At 51.3% G+C, this 25,026-nt stretch overlaps 9 protein-coding genes across 9 annotated transcripts; 3 read left to right on the forward strand and 6 right to left on the reverse strand.

Annotated features, from left to right (window-relative positions):
- Positions 1-262: 262 nt before the first annotated feature.
- AAFC00_003078 (uncharacterized protein) lies at positions 263-2,342 on the reverse strand (the record flags this gene model as incomplete). The annotated part of the gene is made up of 6 exons (XM_069342498.1): positions 263-441; positions 602-680; positions 805-1,163; positions 1,227-1,326; positions 1,419-1,765; positions 2,006-2,342. 6 exons carry the CDS (start codon positions 2,340-2,342, stop codon positions 263-265), a joined length of 1,401 nt encoding a protein of 466 aa, XP_069199000.1.
- Positions 2,343-3,309: 967 nt separating this feature from the next.
- Positions 3,310-4,267, reverse strand: AAFC00_003079 (uncharacterized protein; the record flags this gene model as incomplete). Its single annotated transcript, XM_069342499.1, has 5 exons — positions 3,310-3,392; positions 3,447-3,681; positions 3,745-3,881; positions 3,942-3,968; positions 4,027-4,267. 5 exons carry the CDS (start codon positions 4,265-4,267, stop codon positions 3,310-3,312), a joined length of 723 nt encoding a protein of 240 aa, XP_069199001.1.
- A 655-nt stretch (positions 4,268-4,922) lies between these two features.
- AAFC00_003080 (uncharacterized protein) lies at positions 4,923-6,050 on the reverse strand (the record flags this gene model as incomplete). The annotated part of the gene is made up of 2 exons (XM_069342500.1): positions 4,923-5,115; positions 5,176-6,050. 2 exons carry the CDS (start codon positions 6,048-6,050, stop codon positions 4,923-4,925), a joined length of 1,068 nt encoding a protein of 355 aa, XP_069199002.1.
- Positions 6,051-6,963: 913 nt separating this feature from the next.
- Positions 6,964-7,949, forward strand: AAFC00_003081 (uncharacterized protein; the record flags this gene model as incomplete). Its single annotated transcript, XM_069342501.1, has 2 exons — positions 6,964-7,465; positions 7,594-7,949. 2 exons carry the CDS (start codon positions 6,964-6,966, stop codon positions 7,947-7,949), a joined length of 858 nt encoding a protein of 285 aa, XP_069199003.1.
- On the reverse strand, positions 7,793-9,266 carry AAFC00_003082 (uncharacterized protein; the record flags this gene model as incomplete). The annotated part of the gene is made up of 2 exons (XM_069342502.1): positions 7,793-8,180; positions 8,233-9,266. 2 exons carry the CDS (start codon positions 9,264-9,266, stop codon positions 7,793-7,795), a joined length of 1,422 nt encoding a protein of 473 aa, XP_069199004.1.
- Positions 9,267-10,312: 1,046 nt separating this feature from the next.
- On the forward strand, positions 10,313-12,206 carry AAFC00_003083 (uncharacterized protein; the record flags this gene model as incomplete). Its single annotated transcript, XM_069342503.1, has 4 exons — positions 10,313-11,001; positions 11,058-11,366; positions 11,421-11,894; positions 11,945-12,206. 4 exons carry the CDS (start codon positions 10,313-10,315, stop codon positions 12,204-12,206), a joined length of 1,734 nt encoding a protein of 577 aa, XP_069199005.1.
- A 2,075-nt stretch (positions 12,207-14,281) lies between these two features.
- Positions 14,282-16,979, reverse strand: AAFC00_003084 (uncharacterized protein; the record flags this gene model as incomplete). The annotated part of the gene is made up of 5 exons (XM_069342504.1): positions 14,282-14,500; positions 14,556-14,643; positions 14,704-15,163; positions 15,229-15,658; positions 15,783-16,979. The coding sequence occupies 5 exons, from the start codon at positions 16,977-16,979 to the stop codon at positions 14,282-14,284; spliced, it is 2,394 nt and encodes a 797-aa protein (XP_069199006.1).
- A 2,932-nt stretch (positions 16,980-19,911) lies between these two features.
- On the forward strand, positions 19,912-20,976 carry AAFC00_003085 (uncharacterized protein; the record flags this gene model as incomplete). Its single annotated transcript, XM_069342505.1, has 1 exon — positions 19,912-20,976. The coding sequence occupies one exon, from the start codon at positions 19,912-19,914 to the stop codon at positions 20,974-20,976; it is 1,065 nt and encodes a 354-aa protein (XP_069199007.1).
- Positions 20,977-22,152: 1,176 nt separating this feature from the next.
- AAFC00_003086 (uncharacterized protein) lies at positions 22,153-24,510 on the reverse strand (the record flags this gene model as incomplete). Its single annotated transcript, XM_069342507.1, has 2 exons — positions 22,153-24,082; positions 24,143-24,510. 2 exons carry the CDS (start codon positions 24,508-24,510, stop codon positions 22,153-22,155), a joined length of 2,298 nt encoding a protein of 765 aa, XP_069199008.1.
- Between the last annotated feature and the right edge of the window lie 516 nt (positions 24,511-25,026).

Genomic DNA, 25,026 nt, shown 5'->3' on the forward strand with positions numbered 1-25,026 from the left:
GTTCTTCGGTTTCACAAATCATCAAGCCCAAGGACTTTCATGGAGGCCGGCTCACTTATACTAGATACCTCAAAAACCAGCAATGACTTACAATGAAATCTCGTTCTCTCTCTCATCAATCTTTTGCGCATTCGAACACTTTCCCACAGTGTGCTAGACTTTCTGCCAGCTTGATGGGCGATTGTGTTTCCCCCCATATCTATATACTAGACGCATCAGACTGCAGATAACATGTCTAATGTCTCTGAGTAGTCGTGATCATTCACTGCCCCTTCTTCATCTCGAAAAATTTGCTGATGACTTGGGCAACAGTATTAACGATCAATACCACAAAGCCGGGTGTGACGTTATACGCCGGAGCGATGAGGACATGGTCGCCTCGCTTGCCGTCCACGGTGCCTGTTCCGGGGTAAATTGAGATGTTGAAGGGAGGTTGGATCGCTTTTCTACCATCAGTCGATGCTCTGTGGTTTCTCGGTCTTGATTGCCTTGTCGAGAGACATGGGAGGAGGGAAGGGAAGGAAAGGAAAGGAAAGGAAAGGAAAGGAAAGGGTGGAAGACGGAGAGAGGGGAGAGGGACGGGAGAAAAGGGAGAACTTGCCTAGTTGGTGGACACCCATCGCTATGCCCTCGCTTGGGTCGAAGGGTTCTTTCGTCTGCTTGTTTTTGACGAACTCGATCTGTTTTTTTCGGCGATTAGTTCGCTGACTGCATGAATTGGATGTGAACAAGAGGGACAATACGAGAAAGGAAATGCATAATCAGATGTGGGTAGGAACAGCAAAGGAAAAGGTTCGAACTCACGCCCCAAAACAACCCAGCGCCTCTGACATCGCCGACCCCCTCGAGACCCAGCACTTTCTCCTTCAACAATTGGCCCAGTAACTCTCCCATCTCAGCGCAGTTCTGCACCAGCTTGTCTTCCTTGATGATCTTGGATACTTCCAATGCGGCAGCGCACGCGACCGGATGACCTTGATACGTCTGACCGTGCATGAACGCGCCAGAACCTGCGCGCATCGTGGCCACGACGCGGCGGTTCACGAGCATGGCTGCTATGGGCATGTATCCGGATCCGAGGGCTTTGCCGATCGTTTGGACGTCGGGAGTCACGCCGACCAAGGGATTCTGCCAGGCGTGCAGGTAGCCTGTTCGTCCCATTCCTGTCGAGAGGAGTCGTTAGTTCGTGAAAAGGGGCAGGTGGAGGGAGGGGTGTGAGGGCTTACCTGACATCACTTCGTCGAGGATCAAAAGGGCACCGTGTTTCTCGCACACGGCTTTCATGGCTGGGAAGTAGCCCGGTATAGGCGGTACACATCCCAGTGCCTGTATGCATATGTTCTGTCAGCTCCAATCTCTCGTCCACAAGAAAAGACCAAATCATAAAAGCGGAAAGTGAGAGATTCAATAGCACATACAGCACCAACAACCGGCTCAGCAATAAAAGCACAAACAGTCTCCGGTCCCAATCGAACAAACTCATCGTCGAGTTCCTTCGCGAGGCGTGCAACATACTCATCGGTTGACTCGCCATCACGCATATCTCTGTACGCGTTACACGGCGAGACTCTCCCTGTAGTCCGGATGAGCAGAGGTTCGAAAGCCTCGCGACGGGCAAGATGGCCCCCTGCCCCCAAAGCGCCGAGCGTAGTGCCATGGTACGATTGCAGGCGAGAGATGAACTTTGTGCGTTGAGGTTGGGCGGGTCGAATTTCAAGAAAGTATTGACGGGCTAGTTTCAATGCCGCTTCTACTGCTTCTGAACCTGCGTATGGTCATGGTGGTCAGTATTGTCAAGGAATGTAGACTGGAATAGCAAGGTGAAGAACCACATTGGAAGTAACAGCCATCTAGTGCATATGAACATGTACAGAAACGCCAAAACACCGTACTTTCTACATTCTGATTTACTTCCATACCCGTCTGGTCTTCCATAAAAGCAACCTTCACGATAAACAAGCAGACATCGAAACCAATAGGAAGTAAGCAGAATCTCTAGACTTACCACTACTAACAACAAACACTCTCTCCATGACCCCTCCAGTCTCCTCAATCAGCTCACTCGCCAACTCCTCCGCAGCAGCAGTGGCAAAGAACAAAGAATGACAATACGCCACTCCCTCGTCCATTTGCTTCATCACAGCATCTCTGACGCGCGTGTTTCCATGACCCAAGCAGGTCACCGCTGCGCCTCCTGTGGCATCGAGGATGCGTTGACCGTTGGAGAGAGTCAGATAGTTGTCTTTAGCTGTAATTACGCTGTGGGGGTCGGTATGCAGACTTCGATGTAGGATTGAGGAGGTCGTGGTCGCCGGTTGTGTTGATGTTGATGGGAGAGCCATTTCGAATGCGATGCGAGATCGATTTAGATCACTGGATAGTAGATAACGATTGTCAATGAGCCGTAGATTACAGTAGATGTGAAATAAATGATGAGGACAGAGGTTTGATATGTGTTCAGAATGACATGCGTAGTCCTGTTCTTAATGTACAACGTTCACAACACGATTTGGTGGACTGATAGCCAGGAGCAATGCTTAATCCACAATCGATCCTACACTCTACCTTGATAAGGATACATCGAGAATACTGTTTGCAAGTCCTTACTTTACAAGCATAAGGACGGTAGCAAGCGGAGGTACTCACATAGAGTCACAAATACTGTATGGTACCTGCATATATTGGCTACAGGCCAATTTAAGTGGGCCAATATTGTATCTCTGCCCCACAATAGCGATAAGGTACAGGTAGGGAAGGTAGGCACAATCGCGACTTACAATACCTTATCCTTTGGACTCGTACTGTACCTACCTAGACAGGATAAAAGACAACAAGCGTGGCGGGCCATCTTCATACAACGCTCACACGCTGTGAGTGATGAGCCACCCTGTATACCCCGCAATTCATTGGACATTGAAAACATCCACCTTTTCACGGAACACGAGGACAAGACAATTAGTACGATCAGTTAGTTGTTCAAACGTTCGTCAGCTGGATGGCTCAGTGTCTTGAAGGAGAGATCAGCTCTTGGTAGATATTGTAAATAGTTAGCAGACATATCTCGTATAGTCGTAGTTCTTATTGCTATAACGTTACTGCAGCGTGAATCTCGACGACTTCGGAGATCCAGACGACCCAAGTCTGGCATCTACTACCCGCGTGTCAAGCAGGCGCTAAAAGCCAAGAACAGAGAAAAATTAACGTTAGTTCGTGCTTACATCGATCGTACAGCACAGCCGGCGTTCGAGAGCGACAGCATATTCCCGAGCCATCTCAAGGTCGGAGACGAGCAAACGCGTCGGATGATCTTCAAGTAGTCTTCTTAGACAGACCAAGCTTCTGGACCTGCTTGAATGCCTCTCCAGTAGCACTGACACTGTTGTATAACAAAACTATCATTTCCATGTCAGCACATGTCTACTTATTTGCGCATAAGGTAGACTCACTGCCGGGTATCACGATCCAGAAGAAGTTCATGAGAAAGTAGTAGCCCCAGAAGTAGTAAGCCTCGGGTCTCGAGTAAGTGATTCCCAGATAGTAGTGGTCGAAGAGACTAGTCGCGTAGTACAAGACGTCACCGTAGATTTGACCAAGAGACACCATAGCCTGTAAGGGATGACGCAGAGGATGTTGAATAGCGATCATGGATGCGACAACGAATGACAGAGGACCCCAGCAAATCTGAATAATGTCAGTAACATGTATGTCAAGGATCCAAACGTTCGCGGATTTCTATTCACTCACCGCAGTCATCGACTCCATACACAAGACAAATGCGTTCTGAGTAAGGTAACGCGAGTCGGAAAGCGCATACTCCTTCCATAGTTGGCCAAAGAGAGTCTGGAGCTCTCCCATTCGAGCCTGGTTCAAAGCATAGTAGCCTACATACAGGTCAGCATCGGAAGTCCGGACATGATTTAGACAGACACGATCCTCCTTACCTTCAAAGAAAAGATGTATACTTCCGCCTGAAGCAACGAGTCAGTATCTTGCACAAAGAGCGAGAGGCAGAAGTCGGAAACTTACTCAACACAAACCACATGACAGTGAGCACTTCATGAACAGGCATACGCGGTTGCACTCTTCTAATGATGATGTAAGTCATCCCGAAGATGACAGCGCATCCCGTCGAAAAGGCACCAAGCAGCGCCGGCACACTCCATTCATTAGCCAGATAGCCAGTTATTTCGACTTCAAGAGGATAGTAAGGGTGAGGTGGATGAGCAATCTTGCTCTTGTTGGCCGGGATATCTAGAGGGAGTGCCATGTTTGACGGGCTGAGATCGATCGGCGTTCCGGGTCCGGTAATCTACCTGGGGGACGGGAAAGATATGGAGAGAGGATAATCGAGTATGGTACAGTGAGCAAGCGAGAGCAGATCTACGTGATTGTTCACCAGAACCAATCAAATAAATGAATAAGGTATAGCAATGGAGAAGAAGAGTTGGCGACAGTCCGGCGAAGAAACAGGAACAAGTTGGCAGCGAATGATGTAGAATGTATTGAGCAACGTGGTGTACCCGTAGCGCAAGGCATCTTTGGTTGTCGCGCTATGTGCTACATTTGATTTGTGGCTAGTGAGATCATCACTTGGCAGCTACTCTAAAATGTTTGGGCGGGCGATGATTGGCCGGTTTTGGTCACGATCCCCAGATTATGGTCGCCTCGACACAAGCAGAGTGGGACCTTTCACCGAGGGAAAGATGGAGACGGTATGTCACGGAAGTTCATGTGAGAAACTAGTAGATTACCGATAGTAAGGGATGAACAATCAAGTCGCCGAGCATTGACAGACGATATATTATGTTGCTTCAATTCTTCAACAACGAAACTGCTACACGGCAATGACAAAAACTCCAAGCACTATGAATACAATCGCTAATTGTATTGAAAACACTGCTCGACAGACATTTGTTGTATTACTAGACCGCACTGTAACCACCTCGCGATCCTGTCTGGACCGTGCTGACGAGAGACTTGCACCAGTCCATGAAAGCGTAGGGGAAGTCGCGAATGGTGTCGCCATGAGGCAGAAGATCCCAGCCTCGAGCGCCGTAGCGGTTGTAGTTCAGCCATGAGCCGAAGATGAGGTAGGCAGCTACGACCATGAAGACACTATAGAGTATTAGTCGGGGATTCGCGGTTTCAGGGTTGGAGAGCAAGAGCGCGACTTACATGATAAGGAACCAAGTGAAGAAACCCCAGTGGCTCGATCCATTATCAGATGGTTTGTGTTCGGTCTGGCCCTCACAAGCGTACTTGGTCCTCCAATTCAACCTGAGGACTTCAATTTGTCGATCGCCCTCGCCTTCAAGCTTGTAGCTGATGAGTTGCAGACTTGAGTCCTGCTCTTTGTCGTCGCCAGATTTGTCACCCTCATCCTTTCCGTCTTTTTCGTCTTTCTTGTCGTCGCCGTCCTTCTTGTCACCCTCTTCACGGACGCTGAGAAGTCCTTCTGTCTCCTCCTTCTCGTTGTCCTCCTCCTTCTCCCTTGAGTCAGCACCAACGCCTTCGAGTCCTGTCCTCTCAGCATCACAGACAAACTCAATGATGGCTCTCTGCTGTTGTCCACTGGACTTGTCAAAGGGATATCTGCCACCTTTCAACTCCACTCTCACTCCTTCTCTGTCAGCATCACCATGAGCGGCCGAGTTCTTTAGGCGAGTCAAGACAGGGTCGAGAGAACGGCCATTGGAGCTAGCGTATTCGCCAGCGATAGGAATGACTTTCCTGATGGTGCTAGAATTATCGGCCAGATTGTAGTCGTACTCGATGCCGCATACTCGAGTGCCGCCGGCGCATTCGTCGGCCTTGGGCACTCCTTTCGTCCGTTGCAGGGGATTGCAAATGTCGACGGTGAATGTCGTGTTTGTAAGACTGGGAGGTGTTTCTTCAATAAGTGAAACGGAGCGAGGCCCGCCGAGTTCGCTCAGATCAAAGGACTGGCCATCCACCCGGATATGCTTGCAGTCTAGCGTGACAGCAGATACAAGAGCAGGTAGCAATAAGAGAGCCGATGGTAGGCTGAAGTTGAGCGAGTGTGGTCGCATGGCTGCCTAGATTATCAAGCAGGCGGAGGTGTTCGCTGCGGACTGTGCGGAATGACCGAGGAAGGCTCGAACTAAGATGCGCAATGCAGAGGTTTGAGTCTCGGCTAGAAGATGTGCAAAACAAGAAGAACAGAAGGAGAATGTTAATGATGTGAGAAAAGAGCTTTGGTGGATTGATGAGATAATGCCGGAGATAGATGGAGGGAAGAGGAAGAGAGAAGTTAAAACAGCCGGAACGTAGCCAAGGACGTTGATCCAGCCGGACGGATCTATGCTCTATTGAAACAGAGACATAATCACAGAGAGAAGTGCCAAGAAGAGTGCCTGACTTCGAATTGATTCCAGCTAAGGTGATTTTCTCGCCGATAGCGTGTGAGCAGCTCAAGGTACGGTGTAAGCACTCAAACAGCTTAGTTAGTACGGTGATAGCAAGGCAGTAGGTAGAAAAGCACTGGCAGCAATTATATGAAGCATGAAGCACCTGCCAACACGAATGGAGGTGGACAATAATGCGGTCTGCCGCTGCGCTGCTGTGTCTTCCTCCTTGGTGCTGTAAAGTCCTGTTCGGGTTTCCAAGCCACGCAGGGCACACACCAGAGTTTGCACTTGTAATTACTGTGGTTGATTATTTCTGTAAGCTACCATTGCTATTACTGTACAATACGAGGAAGCACAGATTACAGTATTGTCGCACGCCCGCATAGCGTCGAAGTGTGGGAGCTCTTTCTCCGCCACTACTACCTTACTGACTGTACTGTATTCTGGGTACTGCACTGTATACGCCAAATTAATCTGCTATACCTGGCGTCACTGCTTCACTCTACCATCACCACCACAGCCCACAGTCCACGCATGGTATACTGCCTGAGACGACATCAACGAATACATCGACCACAACATCTTCACAGAAAAAATGTCTAGGAACGCAAGAATAGAGGAAGTGTCCGACAGCGACTCGGACCCCTCAGACATGGATCCCTCGGACTTTGACCCATCCAACATAATGCAATCCATCATGAACCCAGCGGACGTAGCAGCAGCGACGGCGCCGTCACCTCAACAGTCGTCCGCTGGCCAGCCTTTCTCCTCGCCCATGCTGCAGCCCCACCTGTCTGGACGTCCGCCCGCCTCGCAAGCTGCCGACCGTGAACGCACAAAACACTACCAGTGTCTCTATCCAATCTACTTTGACAGCACGCGCTCGCGCGCAGAGGGTAGACGGGTGGGTAAGGAGCAGGGAGTGGCGAATCCGTTGGCGCAGGATATCGCGCAGGCTGTCTCGCAGATGGCAGTCGCCGGTCAGGTTGTCTTTGAGCCTGGGAAGGTTCATCCCAAGGACTGGGCCAATCCTGGTCGGGTGAGGGTTCTGATCAAGGAGAATGGAAAGCCTGTTGGCAGAGGGGGCATCAAGAACAGTGAGTCACTTTGCTTTCTTTTCTGATTGCACGAGAAGCCACCATGCTCTTACATTGTTGATCATCGTCTGATAACGATGGGGATTTTTATTACATACTCGATACTGATATATTCGTCTTTCTTACAGAACACCATTTGTACAACTTGGTCGCGGAGTATCTTCGTGATCACCCGACAACCCAGGAATCCGCCAGTAGACTCCGCATCGCCGGACTCCCTCCGCCAACCAAGCCGATCCCTCCCCCAGCCGCGCCCAAAGGTTGGAAGATGGGTACCATATTACCATTACATTCACCAGCCCTGAGCGGAGGCGGTGTCAACGAGAACTATCTCAAGGATATGATGGCCGAAATGCAAGGCCAAGGAGGAATGCCCGGAATGCCTGGAATGCCTGACCTGCCTCCTGGTATGTTGGGAGGTGGTGCAGGTGCCTCGGATTCGGGAGCCCCCAAGAAAAAGGATAAGAAGAAGACAAAGTCATAGAAATTCCACCCAGCCATTATTTGATACCCGTTACTAAACGCCTGTCCTGATGCTCGCAAAATGCTTCCGTAATCATTTGTCTCTTCAAGTGGTCTTGAGGACCTTGGGGGAGGGAGCTCTGTGTTGAAGACGCGGTCCCAGAAGCGGCTGGTGACACCGAAGCCGTTCTCGTAATCGGCGAAGTGGTGCTGCAGGTGGTACTTCTTGAGGTCGCGCCAGTAGGCAGGAAGACTAGGAGACGAGTCAGTAATAACGAATGGGGATCAGTGTCGGTTTTGCGTACCTTTTGTGGTGGAGGAAGTAGTGAGTCAGATCGTAGCAAATGTAGCCAAAGATACCACCGCAGAAAACCGCGGTCGCGGCATACCAGTTGTACGCGAACACGGCCTGTGCGAGATACCAGAAAGGTGTGGCGAGAACGATGAACAGGGTTGGGGGCATGACCAGGCGTAGGCGGTCCATTGGCAGGTAGTGGTGAATACCGTGTAGCAGGAAATGAAGAGTAAGACCAACGCGGTTGTCAGGTAAGTAGTGGTCGATGTGGAAGAGGAAACGGTGCAGTCCGTACTCAACAAGAGTCCAGATGCAGAGACCGACCACCCAGTAAGCAGGCAATGAGAGCGCATTCAGTCCTTGACTGGCCACGTATGTGCCGTAGGCGACAGGTGGAAGCCAAACCGTGGGTACGACCCACCAGGGAGTCTTTGTCAGAGGCTCGAGGAAGTTGCCAAACAGCGGGGCGGATGCACCACCTTTGTAGTGGCGCGGCCTGTGCACCTGTTCGAGGTAGAACTCTTTGGTGAACCCACCAAACCAAACCTGCTTCAACAAAGGCTCGTTCAAGTTGAGAAATTTGTATGTCTTGTAATCACCTGAGAGATCGGTCTCCTTGTTCAGGTCCTCTGCGCAAGACATGCCAGTGCTTGCATAAATGGGACGTGTCTCTCCGGGTACATCGACACCGTCGCGCTCAAGCTCTTCCTTGCCAGCTTTCGTTGGGGGCAGAGGCACGATTCCGCTCGGGTTCTCACTGTGAGCGACAGTCTTCATAACGGGCTCGTTGGCGACAAAGCCTATATGGTACTCGTCAAGCATTTCCCATGCGGACTCAGAGTGGTAGTGCGAGGCTTCGTCGTCCATGATTTCCTTGACATCTTTGCCTCCGTATTCGAGGATCAGGTCGCCGCCACCGGGGTGGTCCTCCAGAAAAGTAGTGACATCAAAGACCTTGGTGCCGACGGTAACAAAGCAGGCCTTGGCTGTGTTCTTTGAGGCCACATCGGCCTCGGGGATGGTAGGTAACATGACACCGGGCATGGTTGCTGTAGGGTGGCGAGTCAATCCGGAGATCAAAACAGACAAAATCCGGAGAAAGACACGACAACGTTACTACTCCAGAAATCGAAAAGGGTAGAGAGAGGGATAAAGTAGGTAAAAGACGGATAGGAAAGGATGTTCAATGTTGATATATACAGACAAAGACCTTTTCACTCCTGGAAAGTTAACCTAGTGGCGAGACTGGGCGAGACGTCAGACCACAGGAGAAGAGATTGGGAGATTACCGTTGGCTACACACTACGAGAACCCTGAACGAGCTCGGCTTGTCTGGGTGTGAAAATGCACAAGACCGAGCCGCTGCTCTCCAGATTCCACATTCGGCTGGTCGAGCCCTGACCTTTGCCTTCAGGCGGCTTCAGGATTCTCTCGAATATAGGGAGGCTTCTCCCTCGCCTGCGCACTGTGAGCTGTTTGACGGGTTTTGTTTCTGAAAAGCCAGTAGAGTGTCTGATCCAGGATCCTCCGCTGTCCCCGAAGCACAGAGCTTGCCCGCTCGAGCTCAGCCCTGGCGGGTAATCCTTTCGGCCTGTTCCATGGCCTCCTTGGGCTCTCGAGTTGTGATTGTGACATGCACGACTTTTCGGCACGGACGACGTTGTCTCAAACTCCCGATGGCTCCGAGCGGCTGTCTCCGAGAGTTTGCTGCATTTGCTCTTTTTTCTCGTTCTTTCCCCACATGCAACTTTCAGTGTGTCCGACAAGTGGCAGGCGCAGATGAACTTCATTTGATCCCTTGAAGTTCATGTTCAGCACAACCGCGCTACACTCTGCCGCTACAATACAGTTACCACTTCACTTACGCTTGCGATTCTAACATTGCACGAAGCCACAAGTGTAGTCCCAACGGTAGATATTTGCCACTGCAAGAAAGTGAACATTACTATCGCATTTCCACCGCCCATCTTGACATCTTCCACCTTGTCTCTCGCGTCAATCACACGCGCCGTAATCTGAAGAAGAGAGGACCTAGTATCACACAGTCCTATTAGAGTCGAAGCAAGAAGCATCAACAGAATCTTCCAGTCATGGGAGCGATGGGCATTTCCGCCGAGGAGCTTGTTGAGGGGTACATGTTCGCTCAAGAACAGCAGAAGCCAGAGACCCCCAGCAACGACATTCATGAACAGCGCAAAGGAGGACGCGATTCGGAGCGTCCAAGGTCCAGCCGTGGTCCGACGACGGATCGCGATGATGGCAAGGACACCAGTGATATTGCCTCTGCTAATGGTAGCGTAAGGAGCAGACGCCACAGAAGTCCGATGGACCGTCCTCGTGATTCACGTCGTTCTTCTCGTGACCGTCGCCATGATACTTATCGCACATCTGGCGGTGACCACTATCGTGGTGGAGGCCGTGGCAGAACCCGATCGCCATCTGGTGACGACAGACATTACCGACCTTCAAACCGTCGCGATGACAGAGACAGACACCCAAGACGCGATAGAGACAGACACTCCCCTCGCGACCTCGACCGCCGCGACCGTGATAGAGAGCGTGATCGCGACTCGCACCGCGCACCAAGAGCGCGTAACAGCTCACCAACTAGGGCCAGAACTCCCGAGCCGACCGACGATGAGCGTGATCGCCGCACTGTCTTCGTACAGCAGCTCGCCGCGCGTCTTAGGACCAGGGATCTTGAATCCTTCTTCTCTAAAGTAGGCCCCGTTAAAGAAGCCCAGATCGTCAAGGACAGAGTCAGTGGACGTTCCAAAGGGTATGTAGTTTTGATTGCTCAAACACAGTACATGTTGAAGCTAACTCTATTTGCAGAGTTGGATACGTGGAGTTCAAGGAAGAGGAATCTGTACAGAAAGCGCTTGGTCTTACTGGCCAGAAGCTTCTCGGTATTCCAGTCATTGTTCAACTGACAGAGGCCGAGAAGAACAGACAAGCCCGCATTACCGATGGTGCTCCAACCCAGTCTAACGGCATTCCCTTTCACAGGCTCTACGTCGGCAACATTCACTTTTCTGTCACAGAGGAGGATCTCAATGCAGTTTTCTCCCCATTTGGAGAGCTGGAGTTTGTTCAGCTGCAAAAGGAGGATGCTGGTCGCAGCAAGGGATACGGCTTTGTTCAGTAAGTGCTGTTCATGTTGATCGTTTACACCATAGGCTAACACTGAGACAATAGGTATGTTGACCCTACTCACGCTAAAGAAGCATTGAAGGACATGAATGGCTTTGAAATCGCAGGTCGCCCCATTCGTGTTGGACTCGGCAGCGACAAGTTCACTCCAGAGTCTACCGCCAACCTGTTGCACCGCTTTAGCAACCAGAACTCTGCATTCCAAGGCTCTGCCTTCTCCGGCTCTGGTGGTCGAGGTGCTCATGCCGGAGGCAACAACAACTTTGATCGCGCAGGTGGTCGTGAGGAGAAGGGTACCGGTGGAGCCAGTGCTCTTGATGATGCTGACGTCGGCGGAGTAAACTTCAATAACTTCAGCCGTGATTCGTTGATGAGAAAGCTGGCTAGAACTGAGGATCCCGCCCCCGCTCAAGCTCAGGCTCCCGCAAGCCGTCCTCGCGTCGACCTTGGAAAGGCCGCCGCCCACGGGCCCAACCCTAGCCGCTGCATCGTGGTCAAGAACGCCTACAATGAAGCCGAGTGAGTTGCATTGCTTACATAAAATCAACACATTGCTGACCAGTTTCTAGGGAAACCGAACCCAACTGGGTCAAAGACCTTGAAGATGACTTCCGTGATGAGTGCACCCAGAAATATGGCCGTGTTGTGCACATTGGACTCTTCCGCGACAGCCAGGACGGAGAGATCTATGTCAAGTTTGCCGACCTTGCTGGCGGCGACAACGCCCTCAAGGGGCTCAACGGCAGGTACTTTGGTGGTCGTACACTGACGGCTCAGCCAGTCGTCGATGCTGTCTACAACATGAACTTCCCCAAGGCCGCATCACTCTGATCGGGTAGGTCATCGAACCTCATGACACTTCTCTGATACAGATCTTCAAATCATCCGGCTAAGCCATGACACGCTGTCTAGCTTTCGAAGTCGCAAAGGTAAAATGCTTTGTTTGCTGCGCGCGGCTGCTTCCTCTTCTTCATTGCGACAGGGCCTCGCCACCCTGATTTGTTTTACCTCGTCCCCCAAGTGTATTTCCCCAACTCACACACCTACATCTTGTATCTGCCTGCTCCTTTTTCTCTGCATGGGATACGGTGGGAAGGAAGAAGGGATTCTTGCGGGGGGTTTAAAGAAGACCGCACAGGAGTCATGCGGCGTTCGTCTATAAAGGCGCCCGCTTGAAACGTTCGAAATTGATCAACAACAGGGGCAAAATCCTGGGCAAATGGGCGACTCCGAAGATGAGGACGACAGAAAATTGATTTTGCAGAGAGAGATTAGAGAGTGTTCAGAGCAACACTCATAAAACTGCTGTCAATGACAAGAGACGCGATGATAGCTTTGATGTTCTAGTTGATACCAGTCAAAAGACAGCTTACGCGAACACAAAATGGAAGATAAAATCATCACCTCCTTTTACTATTTCCCTTGTATGCGGCTCTTAGAATAAATACATCCTGCAACGTTTACTACATAAGGCGCACGGCATGCACATAACCGCAAGCCTTCCACCTAGAGAGTTGTAGAAAACCCGCAATAGCAGCAGCGAATAGTCGAGCTTCCCATCTAATTCTCGTCTTATGACCTAGAGTAGAAGACCTCCGTCTTCTCGTTCGCTAGAGGAAAAAAAAGCTAGTAGATAATGCAGTCGAGCTTACCATTTTACATTTCTCTTTTTATCAATCACCGTATCAAAGATCATCAAGACAAAGGAGCTCATTTCCAACGCTAAGAACATACCTTATCCTGTACAGCGTCCCTCCTCCTTTCTATGTCAGGACAACTGAGCGAACACAGCCTGGTTTATAGTGTTAAAATAAGGTGTATTGAGTTCCTACTTACGTTGGAAATATTAGTAACGAAGGATAATCAGGCATCTGTTTAGCAGAAAAAACATGTTTTATGCTTTACTGACTTATTTGAAGTAATGAAATTTCCTTTTCGATGGTCCAGCTATATCTTGTGAGTAAGTAGCCAGCATGTCGCGGTATTGCCCATCAGAGTCCAAGTCGATTCTGAATAGAGATAAGTGGAATTTTCACATACACTGGTCAAGCAGCACAAGGACAGACAAGTACTGGTAGGAAAAGCAGATGACAAGGACAGATGAAAAAAGTATGATTGTATTCGTAGCGGTTCCACTTTTGACTCTCCCCTTCTTCTCACTGTGTTGATGAAAACCCAGCAGTTCAAGAGGAGAGTGAAGATATAGGAGAGACCTTATTGTAGAGAAGAAGCCAAAAAAAAGGGCAGAGTAGAGAAGCAAAAAGAACGCCGTTTGCCTGTGTCCGTTACGGCAGTAAGGGCATAGTGGAAGAATAGTAGAAGAAGAGAAGAAGAAGAAAAAACCGGATCTAAAGACGTAGCCCTCAGTCTTTGATCGTCTTCGCCGGTGTTGCCCCTTTTCGGACCTCCTTAGTGTAGTATATATCGAGAATCCTAAGCCAGCCTTTCCGTTTACCGTGCCGTCCCCCGTGCCCATTCTGGGTTTCTTCCTGGTCCCAGACAGGGAAGAAGGTGTTTAGTCCTCTCTTTTGGTTTTGGTAATCTTGTCATGTATCCTCGTAAATGATTGGAAAGAAAAAACAAAAGGAAATTTTCCAGTCCGTTCCGTCGATAAATGGAACATGTCTTTGTTTCAAGAGGTGCTTGGTTGTAGCCAGTACCTGCACATTGCGTGCCATCGACCTGCTCGTCCGAGATCCTGCAACACGGATATAGTGGCGTGCATACAGCCGCTTTCCTCATGCCGTGACAGTGATGGCATTCCAGAGACCTTCCAAATCTGATAGAGATCGACGGTGACTCTGGGTCACAGAGCCGGTCGCTCCGGTAACACTGACCGCTCATGTCGCAACGAAATGGCTCAACTCGTCCTCGGACGCATCTGTCATGGCGCACGATGTGGCTCGTCACCGCGGAGCAACCGGTGCTCTCTTGAGTCTTTCCGCGCGCTCGCGCTCATATCGTATCTTCTCAGCCTCGGTGCCATCGTCTTCGAAATGTTCTCGGAACCAGTCATGTTGCAAGGCTTGATGAGCGGTGATGCGTTTCTTCGGATCATAGACAAAGATCTTCTTGAGCAAGTCGAGGAATTTTCGGTTAAAGTCGTTGTGTGGAGGTATGGTTTCCTGGATTCGTTGTCAGCTCGTGATTTACCAGCTGCAGATCAAAGTTTCTCCTTACGTGAAGATGTTTCATCGCTCGTACAAATTTCTTCGACGATCGAGGAGTCTCGGCTTGAGGGTAATCGAGGGTTTGCCTCTTGAAATATCTGGACCACGAACGTGAGCTACAGAAACACATCAAGTGGCGAATAGAGTAAAAGACTTACGCAGCAGCAGCATTCTTGTTGCTTCCACGAGCTGATGTGACTCGTCGCACCAAAGCCTTATCGAGGGGTCCATCACAAATGGCTTCCATCATGGCAAGATGCTCGAGATTATCGTGCGTCTGAAACAATGCGTCGCCGGTGAAGAACTCGACCAGAATACATCCAATGCTCCAAATGTCACAGGGGAAGCTCCAGCCCAGGTTCAGGATGATCTCAGGAGCTCGGTAATGCCTGGTCGATACGACGGACGAGTGATATTCGTCGTCGAATGTGGCGGAACCAAAGTCGATGAGTCTGATCTCAGGATCGAGGAGGACCCTCCTGAACTTGGCAGAGCGAGCAGTGGCTGTGGACGAAGATGGGATATTCCGGTTGTATGTGAATGTCTGATATGAATTGTTCACCAGCAGGATATTCTCGGGCTTCAGATCCGTATGGATGAGGTTGAGGTCGTGCAAGACTAGAAATGTATGTGATCAGCACAAGTTGATGTCATGTGGAGAGGGTGCAAGAGGTAAAACTTACAGGCAACGCTGGTGAAGAGTTGCCTTGCAAACTTCTGAATGTGACTGCTAGGAAACGGGACGAATTGGTTGCTCTTGAGGAAGTCGAAGACACTCGAGCCGAGTAAGTCGGTGACGATGCAGATGTGGTTTCTGAAGTCGAAGGTGTCCCTCAAGTGGATGCACTTGTTCCGGTTCTGCTTGTCGTTCTGAGACAGCGTCGACAAAACCCTCAACTCGATGCGAGAGGCATCTCTGTACTTTTGTACGGAACGAATGATCTTGACGGCGACTTCGGACTGGCGCTTGCGGTCCCAAGCCTGGACGACTTTGCCGAAAGTACCCTGTCCGAGCAAGCGGACGATGGAGTAGCGTTCGGTCAGTTCACTGCCATCGACGACGATGTAGTGACCGTCTTCGTCATCGACCTTTTCTGATCTCGAGGCGACCCGCTTTGAGGAGGTCAGCATGAGTGCTAGTGAGTGCGTACATTGGAGAGCGGATGATTCAGATCGTGATGGTGGGGCAGAGAGATGAGGAGGGGGAAAGGAAGAAAAAAGAAGAAGAGAGGCTTACATCATGGATGACAGGGACATATACGTCCTTGGCCTTGAGTGGGGGCTTGGGTGGAGGGACATATTCGCTATATGGGTCCGGTCGGGTGGCAACCTCTCGCTTCTTCTGATCTGCAGCGGCCTGGCGAGTGGTCCTCTTTCGCTTCTGGCCGACGGTGCCCTCTTCTAGAACTGATGAAGGCGCAGCAGCAGCGGCGGCGGCGGCAGCGGCAGCGACGGCGGCATTGGGAGCAGCATTGGCATTGCCATTGCTGGACAGAGATGTGGGCGCCGTAGTGGTGTTGTAGGAAGCGGTACGATCGGTGGAACCAGTGTATGGTCGAGCAGAAGACTCATAGTAGGGCGTGTGAGTGTTGGAATAAGAATGGTGATTGTGCTGGTTGTAGACAGGGTCATAGGACGTCGACGAGGCGGTGGCCATCTTTCGTCTCTTGTCGGTGTGATACGATGACGAACCGTTGTTGACGGTAGATGAATGGGTCTGAGGGTGACCCGCAGAGTGGCTCGAGCCAGCGAGACCAACTTGGCCGGTGGATTGGGAGGGATTTGACGATGCCGAAGGTTCGTCGTCGTCTATGACAATGATTTCCTTGGGCGGTTTTCCGCCGAAATAGCGTTCCCAATCCACAGGCTCTTCTCTCGCTCGTTCTCTCTTTCTGCCGCTAGCTCCAGTCGCCGATCCACTGGAAGATGGAGGCGCGCCAGGGTCATAGTTGGGGTAGGCTGTGGCCAGCGATTGCGACTGGGAGGAGTGCTGTCGCTGTGACTGGTGCTGCTGATGATGTTGCTGCTGCTGCTGCTGCTGTTGTTGGTGATGATGTGGTTGCTGTTGCTGCTGTCGCTGGGAGTGTCTTTGGTTCGACGAAGAAGTGGCAGCGGCTGCAGCAGCGGCAGTAGCACCAGCATTTGATCGTCGATGCCCGGTCAGTGATTGTGGCTGGGATTGTGGTTGTGGTTGAGGTTGAGGTTGAGGTTGTGGTTGTGACTGTGACTGCACAGAGGCAGCGTTGACGTAACCGTTCGAATACGACTTGGAAGACGACGACGACGACGACGACGCCGCATTGGGAGCGTATGAAGCAGCAGCGGCAGCAGCCCCATTGTGGTGGTAGTCGGCCATGGGAGGGAGATACTGGGACTGAGGATAATACTGGTGGTTGGGCGGTAGAGTGATGGTTGCTGTAGACGGCGTAGACATTGTGCTTATCTCAAGTCTTGGTGGTCGATGTCGATGTTGTCAGAAGCGCTATTGGAGGCAAGACCAGACTTGAGCTGAGCGACTGACAAGACCTCGACAATCGTTGCTTTGGCCCAGTGGCTCTTGATGTCTCTGTTCTGATGTTTGCGTGTCTGTCGTCTGCTCTGGTTGCTCTCAGTCGCTGCCCACGTCTCTGCGTGACTCCCTGCTCTGAACTACTCTCCTCCTCGTCTCTCGCTCACTCTCTGGCTCCTTCTCTCTCTCTCTCTTTAGTCTCCTCGTTTCGCGCGATCAACGAAATACAAGTGCGCAAAGACAAACGATCCAAAGCGACAGTGGCTCTGGTTTATATTCTGAATGATCCAACCGGGGCCTGTCAGCTACATGGGAAGTCGATGTGTGTGTTGGAATCGCTAATGCGAGAAGGCAATCGTTACACTTCGAGAAAGCAGGAAGATGATTGTCGTCAGTGCAAGCGGAGAGTGGAGAGGACGTAGTGTAGTGTAGACCCGTGATTCGATGCAACCGAAAGCCACCGCGCAACCAACAAGATACTCCAATGGAAATGCTCAATGGGCAAAACCTCGGCCTGCTATTGTGCCCGTGTTGCAACAGTGTTGGAGGGAGGAGACAAAATGATCAAGAGTTTTCAAGGCGCGTGATTGCCATTGGTGAAAGCGCGGATTCACATTATACACACACTGCTGCACAGAACTACAAACTACCTGATCAGGAGCCTCGACATTGCTAATTGTGTTGTCTATCACAAGGACCATGTCAAACCGCTGCTGTTGCTGCTACTGCGACTCCATCTCTGCGCTAGAGTGCAGCTACTGGTAACCGTACTGTACTGTACATCGAGTTCACTGTCATTTTTCCCGCTGTCCTTCGACCCCCTCTGGATGACAGTGAAAGCGTGTTCAATCGGAAGCAGATGCTCAGCACCGCCCGTATGACGCCGTCTTGCCGCGTGGATCGCCAACACCTGAGCTGAATGAGGCAAGTTGGGTAAAGGATAAGGGTACCTCAGGGTACGCGACTTGTACACCAGCACAGCAGCTAAAAACAAATCCGCCAGCTCGTTCTCGTCCGTCTCTGTCTGGACTGTCCGACCACTTGATTCTAGCCTTGCAGTTCACTGATATGCCCATGTTGATCTTTCCCTCTCTTTCTCTGTTCAGCTGCTTTCTCCCTACAGACATTGGTGCGATAACAACTTCTGCCTACCATTTCCACCGATGCTCCTGTCTCATTCTAAGACACATGAGCTGCTCCGGACTTTCGGCGGTGCATATGGCTAAGCACCTCAGGTACATGGGGGGCAAAGCATATTGCACGATGCACCACAGGAAGCTCTTCCATCGCTAAAGATCCCACAATGATCTTCTCTGCCATGCACTAGTTCTCAATTCCCACATAAGTACTGTATCGCTTACCATGCTTTGCAATCACTGTTCAATATAAAATACACAGATGTCGTGAAAATTGTCAGCCTCATATTCCGCTTGTGCCTTGCAACTGCTCAGTCGGCATGTGGTCAATGCACCATCATTGCCTTACACAGTCGTCACATGCTGTTCGAGGCTAAGCCAGTAACGCTTTGGCAGCTCTTTTTGCCATTATCGATTGTGGCGCTTCAACAACCCGCTCTCGCCTCCAAACCCTTCCCTCCGTGTGGCCGCTGATCCATTTGTCCCAAGTCACTTGGCTGTGTGAAAAGGCCATTCATCACTTCTGATAGTTGATATTCGCCTTGACTTCCTTAGCACAGCAGGAATGTAATCCTCCCGTTCTAACATAAGCAGATCTTTTCATCACACATCACACATCATCGTACTCACATGCTCTTGGCTCCCGTTGGGACTCACTTACCAGTAGTTCAATTTGGCCCTTGACCATCACCTCTTGATAGGCGGCTGTACTCGTACACGTGCCAGCATGTTCAAGTACGAGGGATTTTTCGGTGCTGTCTTACCGCTTGTGAACAAAGCCTGATCGCAGGGAGTCTTCAAACAAACTTTCATGCATCAGTCAGGCCATGGCAACCACTGCTGGGTTGTCTAGGTTGCTATGGCCATCCATCCGGCTGGAGGTTTACCTTTTGCTAAAGGCTCGCGCCCTGCTATCACTCTGCCTATTGTTTACATCTCATCTGACATGTATGCACCTGTGCGCCTTTGACTACTCGTCTGTAACCCCATCAGCCTCCCCACGAGTCTCATGTAATTGTCTCCACAGAAATATAGCATTTGGCGACCCTAGTTGGTAGGCCTGGGCGTTGAATGTGATTCCTGTCGGAGTCAAGACTCGCTAGTGGATGCTTTAGCCATCTCCTCAAGTCCGCCTGGCGGTTGATTGCTTTCAGGCTACACTCGATGGGAAGTCCCTCGAGATCTTGGTGCCTTGATTGGCAGATCCATTGTTCTCTCAGACAGAGGATTTCCTCGTCAACACACCAGTGTTGCGTTGAAAGCTCCGTTCTATCCTTCATTCCGCAACTACTCATCCGTGGGATAAATTGTACTTTGTATTACACGAACAAGGCACTGTAGCTCGTCCGCTCTTACCTCGGCAGGACTTGCCGCATGTCATTACCTTCCCCAGTTGCCCCGGCTGCGGCGTACTTGTACCTGTAAGAGGTACCGCTCTCGTTACTGCAATCAATATCGGCGTCTGCTGCGTTTGCGACGGACGTCATCTTGCCTGTTCATACTAATACTACACCTTGGCATTACTGACAGGTAAGAAGTCCGATCAAAGTGCAATCATATGGTAGATTAGATACATTTGGTGGGAATTATGCAGTGACATAGTTGTTGGCAGTGTGTCATCCTGCCGACCGCAAGGTGATAACAGCGGCCACATCCTGCTGCTGGCTGTACCATCTCGGTTCGACCAGCGTAGTTGAGACAAGACAAAAGAGTAAAACACAATGAAGCGACAGCGTTCTGCCTCGTCCGCGGCAAGTCGCAAGGACGATCATGATATCTGGCAGTCGACCAAGATCGAGGACCGCGCGTCTATCTTCATAGCCTACTTCTCTCCCACAATGCCTCCGAAAGAGCTCCAATCCACCGCGCAGATAAGTGCTGCGTCGCATCGTATGCTTGCGTGGAGAAAACCCGGCTCACAGCGCACTCTGCATACCCACTCACGCGCGCTCGAGCTGGGCTCTGACGACGATGGCGAGCAGTACGGGGGCAAGCGCGTGCTCAAGGTCCTCGAGGAGATGCGTGTCGAAGGCTCGCTTGTCGTGGCTAGATGGTATGGAGGCGTGATGCTCGGCCCCGTTCGGTTCAATCACATCGAGGATGTCGCGAGGGACGCCGTCCGCGCTTGGCAGCAGCAGGAAGAAAGTGAGGGTGCGAAGCGCAGGAAGGTGACCGAAGAAGCGAACGAAAAGGTGAATCTGGTTCTCGAATTGCGAGAGAGAGACCAGAGCATTAAGGTCCTCAGGGGTCTGCTTGAGGATGCGCAGAAGGCGGGCGAGGGGGAGGTCGTCGATGCAATCTCTAAATCGAGTGCACCAGCGTCTATTTTGACGAGGAAAATCGATTATGCGTCCATGACTCTGGACAGACTGAGACAGATGGACAAGGCGAGAGACAGTACTGTTGCGTTTCTTCTAAAGAAAATTGATGAGACGGAGAAGCAGCACCAGCAGCAGCAACAGCAGCAACAGACCTTGCAAATTGCTACAGAAGAAGGCAAGAGTGGCGACGCGGACCAGCTACAATCATCTCAATCCGCAAAGCCCACTTCCACCGAGAACAAGAATGAGCAGTCTGAAGGTCCGGCTGCTGTAGACACGAAACCGAATCCGGAAATTGAGGAACGACAATCGTCGCAAGCAGTTGCCGAAACCACGAAGACAGTGGCCTCGATTCCCGAGAACGAGACCGCTGTAAACCTCCAAAGCGAGGAAGTGGAACCAATTGCAGTCGCACAGGCACAAAAGACACCAGGAGCACAGCAGAACCCCAGCGATCCCGATTGAATTTCTTGTGGCGCTCAATGCCTTCCCTGAGGAAGAAAGTCATAAAGCCAGGTCTCTCATCGACAGAGGCGATCAGAAGGACAACTACGATGGCCCAAGGCAATGATTCACTCTGTATCGCAAAACGTCCCAGGAAATGGAAACCAGCTCATTTTCCTGTGCCCTGAGTCACACACCGAACCTTCCCGAGCAACGCAGAGTGTACAGAGCAACACTCCAAGCGACGAATACGCCAGTTCCGCCAGCAGTAGCGATGCGGCATCAATCACTCTTCAAAAACCGTCAACAAACTCCATTCAAGATTCAGCACCCGGTCTGTCGAATGGCAGCATTATCCCTCAACGTGCTCGAACGAATACAGCGAATATGGAGTCCTAGTCCTCACGACTCATGTTCATAAGCTGTAGTTATCTTCGTGGAAGGAGACGTGAGAGAAGAAGACGAGTAGAGAAGTGCCGACCTCTGTTTCCCCTCCTGCATGCGGCTACTCCGCTCCCAGACATCACGTATAGTTCGACAGACAGCCAATCGAGTCCTAGATCAATTTGTACGTGAAAAGGGCGAAACAGGGGGGTAGAGAAGGACTTCTACTCTTGGGATAGGACCACTTGATGGCATTACGACTTTTCACTGAACTTAAGGGAGGGAAAGGAAATAGAGAGGAGAGAGGGGACAGGCCAAGGATTAGATAGATCCTTGGGCTCTTGATAGAGAGGATGCATAGACAGTCAGGTGTCGACGGTTAGATGGATGCTGGAGATGGAACAATCCTGTGATCGATTCTCTGTAGATGAACAGATAATGTGCAGGGTTCATGTAAGGCATGACTCACCTCCTGTGTACTTATACCTGAGCACTGTACCTAGTTACAACTACAACTAAATCAGAGAACAAGAATTCAAGAAAGAGGCTTGTAGAAGACGGTGGTGGGGGTATCCATAATCTGTATTCTCTGGTTTGGTTGCTATTTGTTACTCATCTCCGATAACGAAACCACCTAATGCCGTGATCCAAGTAACGAGTAGGTGGCCATGTCAGATCCAGAAACACACGACACTTTCCACAGGGTTCCTCCTTCCCTCCTCGTTGTGAATTTCGCGAAGAGAAATACACCCGTCAGAGCTGCACTGGCTACGAAAAAGAAGAAAAGCAAAGAGAGACAAGCGACGAACGAGTCTAAGGATTATTTCCCCTCTTACCGCCCCTCTTCTTGCGATCAATATGGCCTCTGAGGATCTTCTTCTGCTCGACCAGACTCCTCTTGCCCTTGCGCTTGGCCTTGCCGAGCGTCATGAGGAAGTTCTTCTTGCGGGCCTTTTCCTTGTTCGTTGTGCTCTTGCCCTCGCTGATCTTCTTCTCCTTGCGCTTCGCCGTCGACGACAGGTGCTTGCCGTCCTTGTCGCCCCTTGCGAGCGCGATCTTCTCTTCTTTCGTGGCGCGCGAGGAGAGAGATGCCAGCCCTTCAATGCTCGCTGCTGTTAGCGGGTCGTCTGCGTGACGCGCTGCGGCGGCCGCGGCGGCTTGTTGGGCGCGTTTGAGCGCGGCCGGACCGAGGACCTTGTTTATTGAGGCGTTGGCTCTGAGTTCTTGCAATTTGGCCAGGTCGGCGGGGGTCAGAATGCGGGTTGTGGCCAGACGGGAGATTTCGTCGGCGGTCTTCTTGTCGGCGTCTTGGACTGCTGCGGCGGCGCTTGGGGTTGCTGAAGCGTCCTTGTCGTCTGCGGCGGCCGTCTTGAGCTTTTTGGCTTTGGGCTTGTCGTCTTCGTCGTCGCTGATCTCGATCTCTTCTCCGTCGCTCTCGACGTTGATCCAGCCGCCTGAGTCGTCGCTGTCGTCGTCTTCGACGTCCCAGTTGTTCCAGCCTGCCTCTTCGTCTGCCTCTGCGTCGTCGTCTTCGTCTTCGTCGCTGCCGACGACGTCCGGGTCAAGCCCCTTTTCGATTCTGCGCTTTCGTCGCTCTTCTTCCTTGTAGGCTTCTAGCAGTTCGAGACCTTCGATGCCGCCCTCGAGGGTTTCTCCGAATCTCCGTTCTTTCCGCTCGCCGGTTTGGATGGCGATGGCGGCCTTCTTGCCTCTGTCTCGTTTTCTCAGCAGATCGGCGGCGACCTCACGGTAAAGACCCAGGAGACCCTTGGCGGCCATCATGACACCCTTGTCTTTGCTCTTCCTGTAGTCGACGAGATCCTGGAGGAGGGCTTCGTTCATGGCGAGGGGTTGCCTAACGCAGATCTCTCGAATAGCGTTCAGACCTGCAGACGCGACTTCGCCGGCCGCGGACTCCGAGACGAACTCGTTTGCAATCTTCAGCACCAGCGGCTCCAGAGCGTCTGGCGGCACAAGATCGTGGGTAGACTGTGCGAGAGAAGCCAGGAAGGATGTGACCGAGGGTTGTTTGGGAGTGAGGAACTTGATAAAGTAGGAGTAGAGGGAAATGAGAGTGAGCTTGTGAAGGCCGACCAAACGCGAGACAAGCTGGAGCACAAGAAGCTTCTGCTCGAGGTTTAGCTTGGCCTTGGGAGCCTGTGTCTGGAGGTGTTGTTGGAAGAGTCGCTCGGCGAATCCCTGAGGATCATGGAGCAGATGCAGAGCGGAGAAGTTCAAGGGGTGAGGAGCGCCCTTCTTCTTTTCCTTCTTCTTGACCGTGGCGGCGGCTCTCCTGAGATCGTTGGCCTTCTTCTTGGTCTTCTTGTTGATGCCTGCTTGATGGCGTAGTTTGGCCATGTCGATGCCGTCGTCCTCGTCGCTGTCTTCTTCCGCAGCCTCCTCGCGCTCCTGGTCACCGCCCAGGAAGAAGCGTACACCACCAGTGATGACCTTTTCGTTCTGTGACAGAGCAGACTCCTTCATGATCTCGACCGCTTTGGCATCAGTCCAGATCTGCTTCTTCCACAGCTCTCTCGTGAGTTTGACGGCCCAGAGACCCTTGGGCGAGGTCGGCTCGGAGGTGACCAGGTTGAACAGGACGGTCTGAATGGTGCGGTTCAGCTTGTGGTTGATGGCTTTGTTGTTTGCAGTTCGCATTTCTGAGAGGATCTTCTGGAACAGGAGGGTGCGAAGACTCTTGCTGGGGGTAGAGACGAGAAGAGGGAAGAGGGTGTTGAGCAGACTGCGGTTCAGCAGAGGTTAGCGGAGAAGTGACAAGCAGAACAAGCAGCAGAAGACGTACGTGACGGAATCGATGATGTCCTTCTTGCGGAGTAGAACCAGACTGCCCACGATCTTGTCCCGTAATTCGGCCTCGAGGACAGCATGGTGGAGATTGAGCAGCGTCGTCAAGTCGTCGGGAAAGGTCTTGGTGTCGGCGGGATAACAGTCGGCGACGTGAGAGACAAAGTCGATGAGATCGCGCAACGAGACTATGCCCTTGTCGTCGGTCGAGGTCGGCGCCTGCATAAAAAGCTGCAGGAATGCCTGGTATTGGCTGTACTGATTCCGGAAGTCATCTCTGTACGAGGCCGGGTCTCTGCGTATTTTGTATTGTAGATTGGGCAGATCAGCATCCACCTTCTCCAAGGCTCCGACTTTCCGCTTCATTGTGGATATCTGTGAGAAAGGGATGAACAGCAATAAATGATGTTTCTTTGATAATGTCGTCGAACCAAAAAGTCGAGACTTTCAGGGCGGACTGTTGGCAGAATTATTTCGTTACTTCCTTTTCTGGAATAGTCAATCCCCGCGGAGCCCTCCACCGCCTGCCTGATGTGAGCATTACTCCACTCGAGCGAGTCCCTTGTACTCGCCTACTAGTAATTCTATCCCCTGATTGAGCGATGCTCACGACTCGAATCGAATTGTTCAGACCAGCTCCACTTGCTGAGATAGCGAGATTACCTTGTTCTGTGTACCGAAAACAGAAACGCTACAACTACAAACTAAATGCCGCCAACCGTTCTGAGCAGACGAGCAGATGCCGCGTTGACCTGCGTGGTCTTCAGTCTCATCCTGAACGCACTCTTGAGCTACTCATTGAGTCCAATACGATCAAGTCCAGACTTTTTCGTTTATGTCTTGTTTGGACGCGTATCTATTTCCGTATTGTGGGTTCGCCTT

Source organism: Neodothiora populina (genome assembly GCF_041146345.1).
Source record: "Neodothiora populina strain CPC 39397 chromosome Unknown canker_contig_15, whole genome shotgun sequence".
Lineage (NCBI taxonomy): Eukaryota > Fungi > Ascomycota > Dothideomycetes > Dothideales > Dothioraceae > Neodothiora > Neodothiora populina.